A 12,558-nucleotide genomic window follows, 5' to 3' on the forward strand; every position below is an offset into this window, starting at 1 on the left:
TTTTGGAATTGAGGTGAAGACAAAACTGCTATTAAACCGCTGATGAGTGTGTTGTCGACAACAGTGCAGCTAGTACAGTAAAATGCGCATGAGTTTCGCACCAACACCTAAATCGTGAAACCAATATTTTAAAACGCATGCAGCGGTACATACATCTGCTGGATGCTGACTGTTCATGATGCTTACTTCCACACCTACTAACATCAGGAAGTTGCTTGCAGCCACAGCTGTTACCAATGTGAACGTTTTTTTGGACCCAGTGTTAATTAGAGACAGTGTCGGTTATATGCTTTCTTAGACATTGCAACAACCACAATAGAAAACTCAGCAGTGGATTGAACAGAGCATTTGCATTATTGTTTCAATCATAAATACACTTTTTTTAAGTTATACAAATACAAATTGGAAAGCAGCAGCACATCCTTGCCACACCTGCTGGATTAAAGATGTTCTGTATTTTCTCAAACTGGAAAAGATTAGGCTGACATTGAATTGTTGTTCGACAAAGTTTCAGGAGCTGTGGTGTGCTTTTCTGAGATATATAAAAGAAACTGATCTCCAAATTAACCCTTGCTGAATCACAAATAAAATATGGGTGATTGATGGGCCTTTTGTGTGCTTGTGGGTTTGCTATATCTTTCTAAGGCCAATCAGGAATGCAGATGTTTGTGGTTTTATGTTGAATTCTGTCTGGGGTTTCTACTTTATGTATTATTTTTATTATTATCATTGTTTAATTATTATTATTATTATTATTATTAATTTTACTTGTTGGGGTAAAAACAGCACATTTGATGTGTATTTGATAACTTGTTTCAATTATGTGTCTAAAAAACCTATAAAGAAATGTTGAAAAAAAGTAATCCAAACAATATATTTGGCTTCTATTAATCACAGTACATACATTTGGGTACAAATCATACGGTACACACTTCATCAGACATGCAAAGGTAATGATGGAAGAAAAGCTGTAAGTGCAAACAATGGAGAAGATGAGGGTGAAGAAGGAGTAAAGATGAAGACAACAGGCTGGGGCAGGGTGGTGTTTCTATCACAGGAATGACAGCAGACAAATAGCAGAGGCAACAGGACAGGAGCATTTGAAGACAAAGAAGGAACCAATCGCTCTTCCAACCTCTCTAAGTGACCAAGCGTATTAGATCAGCACCTTCTGTTGTCACGGCAGGTGTGCGCTTGTGTGTGTCCGTCGGCCTCCAGGCGTGTGTATGTGGACGAGGAGGTGCGGATGCCAGGTAATTGCAATGGTGTATTAGGTTAGCCCACGTTGTCCCATAATTGGGAGTGTTTGGCCAATTTTCACTGCTGTACAAACTAATCCAAGTTACTCCCCATCCACCCTCTGCCTTGACTGTGTGCATTGGGTTTTGTGCAGTGTGTGCATGTGTGTATATGCACACGTGCGTGTGTCTGTGTGTGTATATGCGCACGAGCGTTACATGAGTGAAACAGGGATGTGTAAGAGATTGAGTTTGTTGTTTACTGTGCTTGTATATTGGGGGTGGATAGAGAACTCGCTGAGTGGTGGTTGGATAAACGGAAACATTTCTCCTCTACGTAATAATCTAACATCTATCATTGATATCCCTTTTTTGTTACCAATACTTTATTATACAAGGTAATATATTGGAAAGTCTGAGGTTACTGAGGTCCTGAAACCTGGAATTTCGCCAATATTGCGAGGGGAAAAAAACCCTGTGCAGTGTTCCAACTGCTATGATGCACATACTGTATCATCTGTCAGCACAATGCTTAAGATTTCAGTTCAACAAGTATAGGTTGATCTCTGCTTCTGTTAAAAGGGACCTATGATCATTTTCCTATTTTCAGACTTATAAATGTTGGATACTCATGTTGAACAATGCCAAAGCATCAAATCATGAGGTTCATGTTCATAAAACATGGGCTATTTGTGACGTCATACATTGACAGACATACTTGTGTGCATTCTGGTACATGCTCTCTACCAGCCTCCTCCACCTCTGCTGTACAGAGACTGCTGCCAGCGGCCTCCCATGTCATTCCTTTACACAAGACTGTTTTGACAACATTGACTAGTACAAAATTGGATTAGCCGAAAAACTTAGCCTATAAGTATGATTGCGACATTAGTACATAGTTTGAGGACTAGATTTGAGGGAGGAAGAAGGTAGAATAAAGTATTATTTTCATCTAATCGCGGAATGCACACACTACCACCGACATCTGACATGCAGGGGTAGAAATGCTTTGCGAAACTGTACGCCACACAAAATATACCTAATGTTGTGACCGGTGAAATGTACATAAAATTCAAGAAGTTTATTTTCAACAGAGTGGGAAAAAACATGCGTTGATGTTTGTCCATCCATACATCCATTTTCTACAGCTTATTCCCTTTGGGGTAGCGGGGGGGCGCTGGAGCCTATCTCATCTATAATCGGGCGGAAGGCGGTGTACACCCTGGACAAGTCGCCACCTCATCATAGGGCCAACACAGAGACAACATTCGCACACTAGGGCCAATATAGTGTTGCCAATCAACCTATCCCCAGGTGCATGTTTTTGGAGGTGGGAGGAAGCCGGAGCACCCGGCGGGAACCCACGCAGTCACGAGGAGAACATGCAAACTCCGCACAGAAAGATCCCGAGCACAAGATCGAACCCAGGACCTTCGTATTGTGAGGCAGACGCACTAACTCCTCTTCCAGTTGTCCTCCTCTTAACAGTTGTACATTTTCTAAAGACACATTCTGGTACTTTTACCATTTACTTTTGCAGCGGGTGGGGTGTAGAGGGTTTCATTTGCAATCTAAAAAGAACCCCTCTACACACAAACCCTTTGCAGGCAGAAAATTAATGCAACATTTACACCAAAGCATATCTTCAAGTGTAACATTTAAACTTTAGGGTGACTTACATTACATTTCATTATTAACAGTGGTTAATTTATTTTTAAAATTGACTGACAGTTAAGAATGTTACAATATTACCTAAAATTTGCCTTTGCAGTCAAAAATGAATTAGAATAGTTACATTTTGAGCCTTGTGGCATTCTCACATATGTTGTTAATAAAGTAGTTCCATTCCATCTTTCTCAACAGAAATTGATTATTCCCCATTAGTTCCACTATGTGAAGGAGGCATGAATGGAAAATGATGCCAACTTTTATAACACGTGCTGATTGGTGTTTTTTTTCCACAGAAGGAGACAAAGTAAATAACATATGGCTGGCATTTGTAAAAACAACATTTACTCACTCTAATAATGTTAGCACTCAGCCACTCACTGTGACTGAAAACAGCAACATAATCATGAGAACATCTCATAATTTTGAGGCATTTCCTGAATAGTTTATATATTTACCCTTTTTTAAGACTCTGTGAACCATTTATGTCATTATTCTTTTAAGTCTTCGTTCATTACATACTCCACATCTTCTCATCAATTCGTCTAGCAAACTGAGCAAAGTTCCATTGGACACCATACACCTCTCCTGGTGATGCATTGGCCTCTTTATGTAACTTTTCAGCAAATAATAATACGTGTTCAATCAGCTATAAAAGCAAGACAGACACTTTTCAACTGGAGCTTTCATCTGTGCTAAGCCGGCGAAATTAATTGTTGTGGTGATATCAGCTCAGCTACAGCTAGAGAGATAGCAGAGGAAAGTTACTGTGTGAAGCTATTATGGATGCTATCACAAACATCAGGTGGACTCAGCGATTCTACGGCCTCACATACAGGAGGGAGAGCATATGCAGCTTGTTCTGACATGGAAACAGCAAAACATCCACAGACAAAAAATGTGAAGAAAGAACAGTTGTGAGCAAACAGGTATGCACACAATAATTGCGGTAATTAGGATAAAACAATGTTCAAGAGGCCTTTATGGAGCTCAATCAAACTTAGCCTATCTTTACCTTTTAAGACCTAACTCAAACATACAAGACACACAATTAAAACCAGATCTGTTAAAAAAAAAGACTTTCCAACTTCTGAAAATGTAGTTGTGTAAATGTACTTCTTAGTACACAACTTTTGTGTTTTGTTTTTTGTAATAATGCTTAATATTTGAATTTTTTTAAATTGTATTTTATATATTGTTAAGTGATTCTGCACTTTTGGGTTGAATTGTTCACAATTCACAATCCCTATGTAAAGCAAGAACACATGTTTTTCTCTTTTTTATGTATTCTAAGTCTTGAAATATGGCCAGTACTCGCTGTTCCGCGTGCCTAAACGACGCGCCAAGTTGCAGGACTGAGAGACGTCAGGAGCACCGAAACAAGCTCACTAGTTAGCTTAACCTTCTAGCTATCTTAATTGTTTTTACCTCCGTTCACTCTCCGAGCCACAACGTTTACGGCTGTCCACCCTTGCTGCGAATCATATTTGGATGATTAGAATCCGAACACTGTTACTTCCAAATCAGTTGTAGTTTTAAAGTATTTATTTGTAGCCAGCGAGAATGTATGTTCTTGGTGTGGCGGATAGTGAACAGAGGTCACAACACAGGTCACAACACAGGAAGTATATTACAGAGGAGGCGTGGCTACAGAACATTTTCTGAGTTCCCTGCATACATGTTATAGAATTTCACGTACATTTTTAATGATAATATTGTTCGCAAATTATCTACAAAAAAAAAAAAGAAATTTTTGTGGTACATTACAGTGCACATGCATCCATTCATTTTCTACCGCTTATCCCTTTCGGGTTCGCTAGAGCCAGCACATGTAAGTGTCAAAAATACGTTAACAGCCGCAACACTAATGCAGTCACAACTATGACTCTTGCTGGCCTACTGCCTTCGGTAATGGTACCATTCCTAAATTATGTGGGCTCTATCGATAGCCTCACTAACAACTTTAACGATGCCCTGCGCGACACCATTGATAGTTTAGCACCACTAAAGCTAAAAGGCCTCTAAAAGGTGTACCCCCTTGTTAACAGAAGAAACTAGAGCTCTTTAACAATTATGTAGAAAGCCGGAACGCAAATGGCGTGCCACTATCTTGAAGTTTTTCTAGCATGGTAATAACACATGCTTACCTTTGCTAAAGCTAATTACTACTCCAATCTCATCCGCCTCAATTAAAATGATCCTTAATATTTGTTTAGTACAGTAGCATGGCTAACCCAACAAGGGACTCCTCCCAATAGCTCCATCCACTCGGCAGATGACGTGATGAATTTCTTTAATAAGAAAATTTAACTCATTAGAAAGGAGATTAAAAACAACGCATCCCAGCTACAACTGGGTTCTATTAACACGGATACGAATGCATATACGGCGGATATTGACTTCCAAAATAGTCTCTCTTTTTGATAAAATAACATTAGAGTAACTCCTGCGATGTGTAAACGTGACAAAACAAAAACTGTCTGGGAAACATATCAAGGAGCTGTTTGTAATATTTGGACCATCAGTGCTAAATATTATAAACTTACCACTTTCCCCTGGCACTGGTCCCGTAGCATTCAAAAAAGCGGTTATTAATCTTCTGCTCAAAAGACCTAACCTCGATCCGGACTTCATGGTAAACTACCACCTTCCCTTTATCTTCAAAATCCTTGAAAAAAATTGTTGCACGGCAGCTAAATGAATACTTAGTGTCTAACAATGTCTGTGAACCTTTTCAGTCTGGTTTCAGGGCAAATCCCTCCACGGAGACAGCCCTCGCAAAAATGACGGTGGCGGGAGCTGCCATGCAAGGCGCTAACCACGACCCATCACGAGCAAGGGTGAAGTTTCTTGCTCAAGGACACAACGGACGCAACTAGGATGGTAGAAGGTGGGGATTGAACCAGTAACCCTCAGATTGCTGGCACGGCCACTCTACCAACTTTGCCAAGAATGTTGTCCAACAAATCATGTTATGTCACCGATGAAAATATCAACTGCAGTAAGTCATTCACACTAATGATAAGTTGATAATGTATAGGCTTGTTAATTTAGGACAGTGGTTCTCAAATGGGGGTACGCGTACCCCTGGGGGTACTTGAAGGTATGCCAAGGGGTACGTGAGATTTTTGTAAAATATTCTAAAAATAGCAACAATTCAAAAATCCTTTATAAATATATTTATTTAATAATTATTCAACAAAATATGAATGTAAGTTCATTAACTGTGAAAAGAAATGCAACAATGCAATATTCAGTGTTGACAGCTAGTTTTTTTGTGGATATGTTCCATAAATATTGATGTAAAAGATTTCTTTTTTTGTGAAAAAATGTTGAGAATTAAGTTCATGAATCCAGATGGATCTCTATTACAATCCCCAAAGAGGGCACTTTAAGTTGATGATTACTTATTTAAAATTGAATCACTTGTTTATTCTTCAACAAGTTTTTAGTTATTTTTATATTTTTTTCCAAATAGTTCAAGAAAGACCACTACAAATAAGCAATATTTTGCACTGTTATACCATTTAATAAATCAGAAACTGATGACATAGTGCTGTATTTTACTTCTTTATCTCTTTTTTTCAACCAAAAATGCTTTGTTCTGATTAGGGAGTACTTGAATTAAAACATTTTCACACGGGGTACATCACAGAAAAAAGGTTGAGAACCACTGATTTAGGACATTCGGGCACCCTTACCATCACTAATTTAAAAATGTCGGTTTATGTATGTAAATAATTAAACCTGTATACAATATATAAGTTTGAACCGGCATGAATGAGAAAATCAAAAAATTATTAAAATCTGTGTTTCATAATGCGGTTTTTAAAAATCATTGCAGATGTGCTTCAGTTATTCCAGCCTTGAGCACAGTACTGTACAGAATACCCTAGACAAGAAGACACATACAATCTTACCTTGGTACTATCAGTGCAACCAGCCTTGTTGCAGGCTCGTAACTGGTAACTGAATTCCTGAAAAGGCCCAATTCCACCCATGTCTGTGAAAGTGTTTTCATCGCCACGGTAACGCTCTTGTCCATCACGCAGTATGACATAGTGGGTTAAGATGCCTGACAAAATAGAAAACAAAATAAACAAATTAGCCTGTTTGCCTTAAAATCAGGGACCCCAACAACAGTGACTGGGGGACTCATGAGATTGTATTCCGACTGGACATAATGCACTGTGAATGATGAATAAACACACCGTTAGGCCGAGCAGGTGCCTGCCAGTGCCACTGAATAACATCACTTCGTTTACTGAGGCGTCTCCAGCGAGGGGGGGCCACTCCCCAGGGTTTGTCTTCACTGGTGGTCACAGTGGTAGCATCACTGGAACCCCTGCCAAAGCTGTTCCAGCCCCTTACTCTGTACTCGTAAGTGGTGAAGGGTTCCAGGTTGGAATCTACAGGAAATAAAATGAACAGTACTCAATGGCTAAGAGTAGTGGGTATTTATTTGAAAAAAGTGTTTATATTAGAGTGTAGGTTTTTGTTGCCCAGTTGTGCAGTCTCTTGATTGATGTTAGTGCCTGCAACTGATCACACACAGTAGTGACACTGTGCAGGATTCAGGAAAGAAAACGTTGACACCGAAATGCAGTTCAATTTGTGTAAACCATAGTGGAGCATTGCCAATGGCAGCATACGTTACATGGAAATATAAAAAATGACCACACTGGTCACTGCTGGACAAGCTGTAAATGTGATGCAGTGACTCAAGTCTTGTTACAGCCCTTCTGCTGGGCTACACATACAGGAGTGTATATAAATACCAATGTACTTGCTCACACGCATATGTGCATCCATTTTAAGGGCGCTAAGGGACCGCTGCTGTAAATGAAAGCATGTTTTAACCACCAGACTGGGACTGTTGTCTTAATTACGGTAAAAACTGAGGCTGCAAAAACACTAATGCAGTGGCATGCGCATGCCAATGAAACACACAGGGTGTGCCACTACAATACATATTTAAAGCACTCCTTGCTTGTGTATGATACAGTTTAGGCTTCTACGTAAGAGAAGTATAGCATGATACCCAGTGTGTGCATGGGCAACATCTGGCGTATGGTGTGTGGTGACAGCTTTATGTGCGGGTGCCCAGATGGTAGCACAGCATCGCCTAGAATCTTATCGAAACCTCATGGACATATGCACAAACACACAAAGCAATAGAGACACACAGAGAAGCATGTGTACTTCAACTCTAACTAAATCCCACAAAATAATCAATGTGTGTATAATTTGTCTTAATACACCTAAATATCCAGATCAATAATATTAAAGGGGGCCTGCACTTTTTGGATTTTTGGCATTTTGTTAATGATTGTTCACAATCATTATAAAAGACATGACGACAGATGGATTTGGTTGCTTTGTTTTGCATTCTAAATTTTCTATAAACATAAATACAAGTCAGAATCAGAATCAAAATCAGAATAGTTTTTATTGCCATTGTTTGAAAACGGGTTCACAAACTAGGAATTTTACTTGGTGCAATCGTGCAACATAAAAGACATATAACACAGAATAGGTAATAAAATTAACTGTAACTGAGCTATCAGATCTTGTTATTGTTCACGTGCCTGATGGCCGAGGGGGAAAAACTGTTCAGGTGGCAGGAGGTGTGGGTCTGGATGGACCATAGTCTCCTGCCTGAGAGGAAAGGGGAGAATAGTTTGTGTCCAGGGTGAGAAGAATCAGCTGTGATCCGAACCAAAAAGCCTCCTGGTCCTGGAGTTTGCAGCCAATAACCTTTTTAGCAGCACGTAGAATGCGCTGCAGTCGACTGTAGCGTCGGGGAACCACATGGTGATGGAGGAGGTGAGGATGGACTTGATGATGGCTGAGTAGAACTGCATCAGCATCTCGGTCGGCAGATTACGTTTATTCATCTGCCGCAGGAAGTACATTCTCTGCTAGGCTTTCTTGATGAGGGAGCTGATGGTCGGCTCCCACTGGGTGGTGGTGGTGCCCAAGAAACGGATGGAGTTCACAATGGAGACGGGGATGGGAGAGTCAATCAGGGTGAGGGGGGGATTGTTGGGATTTGACTTTCCTGAAGTCCAAGATCATCTCCACTGTTTTCTGGGCGTTCAGCTGCACCAGAACGCCAGCCGGTCCACCTCTCTCCTGTAGGCAGACTCGTCGCCATCCGAGTTGAGCCCGATGAGCAGCTTTACGGTCTGGTGACTGGAGGTGCAGCAGTTTGTATACCGGGAGAAGAGGAGAAAGTACATAGCCCTGAGGAGTACCAGTGTTTGTGGTTTGACTGTTCGAGACAATCTTCCCCAGCAGCACGTGCTATCTTCGGTCCGTCAGGAAGTCATTGATCCAACTGTAGGGGGAGTTGGGCAAGCTGAGCTGGTAGAGCTTGTCTCATAGCAGTCCAGGGAGAATGGTGTTGAAGGCAGAGCTGAAGTTCAAAAATACGATCCTGGCGTGGGTTCCTAGGGAGTCCAGATGCTCCAGGAAAAGTCCTGTTTCCTTGCGAGGATCATGGTCATCCTTCATCTAAATGGGAATATATAAACATCCTAGCAGTCGGCATCATAATGACAGAAGACCTTATACATTAAGTGATGTTTCATTATGTTTGTTGGCTCTCAGCCTGCAGTGAGCAAAATCCATGATAAAGAAAAAATAAAATAAAAGGTAATGCATTTTTTAAATTATTGCGCCATGTATGCTTAAAATTATCAAAATTTGTAAATATTAAATGTTATTATAAATATGCCTGTTACTACATTACATATATACTTACATCATGTTTATAAAACCCTAATAGAGATGTTTGGATGTTTTTTTAGGGGCTCTATAGGCAGAATTGAACAGCTCCCCTAGACTCCATTGTTAGCGGACTTAATCGCGTTTCTTTGATATTTAGAATGCATAAAAAAACAAAAAAAACATCTGTCGTCATGTCTTTCATATGATAGGCAAACTTTTGAAAAACGTGCAGTTCCCCTTTATGGTAGATTCATATTCACACATTTTAAAATAAATTCCAATTCCAGTTAGACTAATATATAGTAATGAAATGTTATTTTATATTAATGACACTGGTGTACAACATTTGGAGCATTAGGCCGTATACAATGACACAGCTGCATCCCCCACGAGCAGCAAGGATGCTGAGCCCCTTCACTGTCCCAAAGCACTCACAGGTAGGACGAACTTGAGATTTCCCTCCTTGAAAGACCAGCAGCCGCCAATGGATTAAATATATTTTCAAAAAAGTCAGGTCGCTGTGTGAAAAACCCCACATCCTGGCTCACATCTGTGATTTTCTTCAGGAGACAAAGACTAATTCGGAAGGTGACTGGTTAAAATTATTATTTTTTGTTTTTTTACACACTTCTGAGCCCTCTTGTTACCACTGAGTACTGCATGTGAGCAACTGAAATTACTTTTTACAGAAGAAACTGTATTGTAAATTACGGTAAAAAAGTTGGCAAGTTCACAAAGAAACTAGCGATACACAGTGATATCGGAAAACACAAGCAAAGTCTCTCTGGCTAAATAAGAGAATCTGAAAAATATTAGCAGGAAACAAGTACAAGGAGAGCAGTTTTAAGAAAATAATATTTTAGAAAATGTTCATTTAGCTGAGCAAAACTATATAATTACTAAATAATACTAAACTTAAACTGTTTTAAATTATACAATACACTATCTATGAACTTACCTGTATAGGTGTATCTTCTGGCATCTCCGCTGTACACTACCTCTTCATGGGACGAACACAAGCTCTCCTTGTTTCCCAGCATGTCATTGGTTTTGTCGCGAAAATGGGAGCTCTTAATGAGGCCATCAGATGTGGTGTTGATTTCAGGCAAGTATGTTGCGTAGGGGACGTCATGATACGTTGACAGGACCCACGTGCAGGCCGTCATAGAGGGGTTGATGTCACAGGAGCCACAATAAGCTGTAGAGGCTGCAGCAATTGGACACAGAGCACCCTGCACACAGTCACTCTATAGAGAAGGAGGGAAATGGAGGTCACACTTTAAAATATTGTACAAAGTCTTTACTGAGGCTTATAGTTATAGTTGCAAAAAGAGTGCCAAACACTTATTTTCTACTTTGTTTGTGTAAGTCAAGTCAAACTTTATTTGACTTGACTTGGGGCAATAAACTATTAAAGCAGTAGAAACAATGAATAATGAAATCAATACAGCAATGAAACAGGATTTTCTGCAGTATTTTGAGTGCCCGAGTGTCTGTTCAGCTCTGATTGGCAAAAGGCTGTTCCATATTTTCAAGTATGAGGTGTAAAATGTGCAATGTCCAATCATTTTGCCTTATAATCTACAAGCCACAAAGTGTATGTTTGTGTGAGCTATGTCCATGAAGTGACCTTAATGACATCATTAGAGCTAATGGGTTCCTACCCTTTGTCCTCTTGTGCAATCATCTCAGTGTGTGTGTATGTGTTCATGTCATGCCGGCACCGCGTGACCCCAGATGATGAATGAAAGATGGACCGGTCACCATCCCTGATGTGACAATGTGTGTCGATGGAGATGGTACAATAAAGTGTATCCAATACAACTGGATGTGAACATTATTCAAAATTCAAAGGAAATATTTAACTAAGTGTCTCAATATCATACATCTGGTAGTAACAGTAATAAGACTGTGACATTCTTAAGCCGTCGTCGCTCGGGTTCAGCAGATCACCATGGAAGGACATGCTCTTGAGCAGGTTTGACTCTTTTATTATTTCAATAATTGCGTCTTTTGCCGGGTTGCTTTTCAGCCTTTTTGTCCGCTGCTCGCTCCTCGCTCTCCTTCAGTCGGCCGCGTCGTTGTCGTGCGCTCCGTCTCTCCTTTCCGTCTCTCTCCGATCGCTCTTCATCCGCTCCAGCAGGCTCTCCAACTCTTCTCTCGCTCTCTCCTCCTTCTCCCCCTTTATACAGCAGAAGGAGATGAGTTAACTGTGTGCAGGTGTGTGTGCCACGCACCTGATTCAAATTGTGGCGGCGTCGCTCGCAGCAAGCCCCGCCGCATCCTCCGCCTCCTTGCCGTCGGCCCGTTGGCTCCGTCTCTCCACAAAGACATAGCAACGAGGCTGGTTCACTTGGAGTTAAATACAAATACAAACTCTGAAATGTGGATTAATATGTTACAGCATGTTGTAGTAATGTGAGGTGGCGCCAGATTACTTCTCTCTATGTGGGTTAGAGCTCTTCTTCCTGTCACTCACACAAATTAGTGACATTGACACAGAGACCCATTTGGAAAAAGTGTCTGAATGGTTGAGCAGATTTGAGCTATAACGCAAATTTTAAGATAACGGTGATCAATGAACGAGAGTCAAACAACTGTAAATCAACTAAGAAATATGATATGGATATGATACAACAGAAAATGCCAGGGGCTTTATGTATTAAGAGTTGTGTGGATTTCCTATTAAAAATTGACGTATGTTCAAATCTAGAAAACGGCTTACACAAAAAGACATTTAGATGTATTAAAGTGTGCATACCCACTAATCCAAGCATAATGTTACATCCCAATCAACGTAGAATTGACCGCAGATATTTGCTTGGCTGGGGACACCCACACCACGCCGCATATAAATACGCAAATCATATTGAAAATAGGCATGTGCCTGAGATCTCCGCCCAATCAGGATTCAGTAGGA

General features: G+C 40.4%; 1 protein-coding gene across 5 annotated transcripts in view; it reads right to left on the reverse strand.

Moving 5' to 3' along the window:
- Positions 1–12,558, reverse strand: part of ush2a (Usher syndrome 2A (autosomal recessive, mild)) — a 400,820-nt gene that overhangs the window by 92,611 nt on the left and 295,651 nt on the right. For all 5 annotated transcript variants that reach the window (XM_061879051.1, XM_061879076.1, XM_061879060.1 and 2 more), the window contains exons 64-66: positions 10,597–10,885; positions 7,118–7,315; positions 6,827–6,981 (exon numbers count right to left, since the gene is read on the reverse strand). In XM_061879051.1, coding sequence (XP_061735035.1) covers positions 6,827–6,981; positions 7,118–7,315; positions 10,597–10,885 — 642 coding nt within the window. The remainder of the gene's footprint in view (positions 1–6,826; positions 6,982–7,117; positions 7,316–10,596; positions 10,886–12,558) is intronic.

This window comes from Nerophis ophidion, linkage group LG02, assembly GCF_033978795.1.
Source record: "Nerophis ophidion isolate RoL-2023_Sa linkage group LG02, RoL_Noph_v1.0, whole genome shotgun sequence".
NCBI lineage: Eukaryota > Metazoa > Chordata > Actinopteri > Syngnathiformes > Syngnathidae > Nerophis > Nerophis ophidion.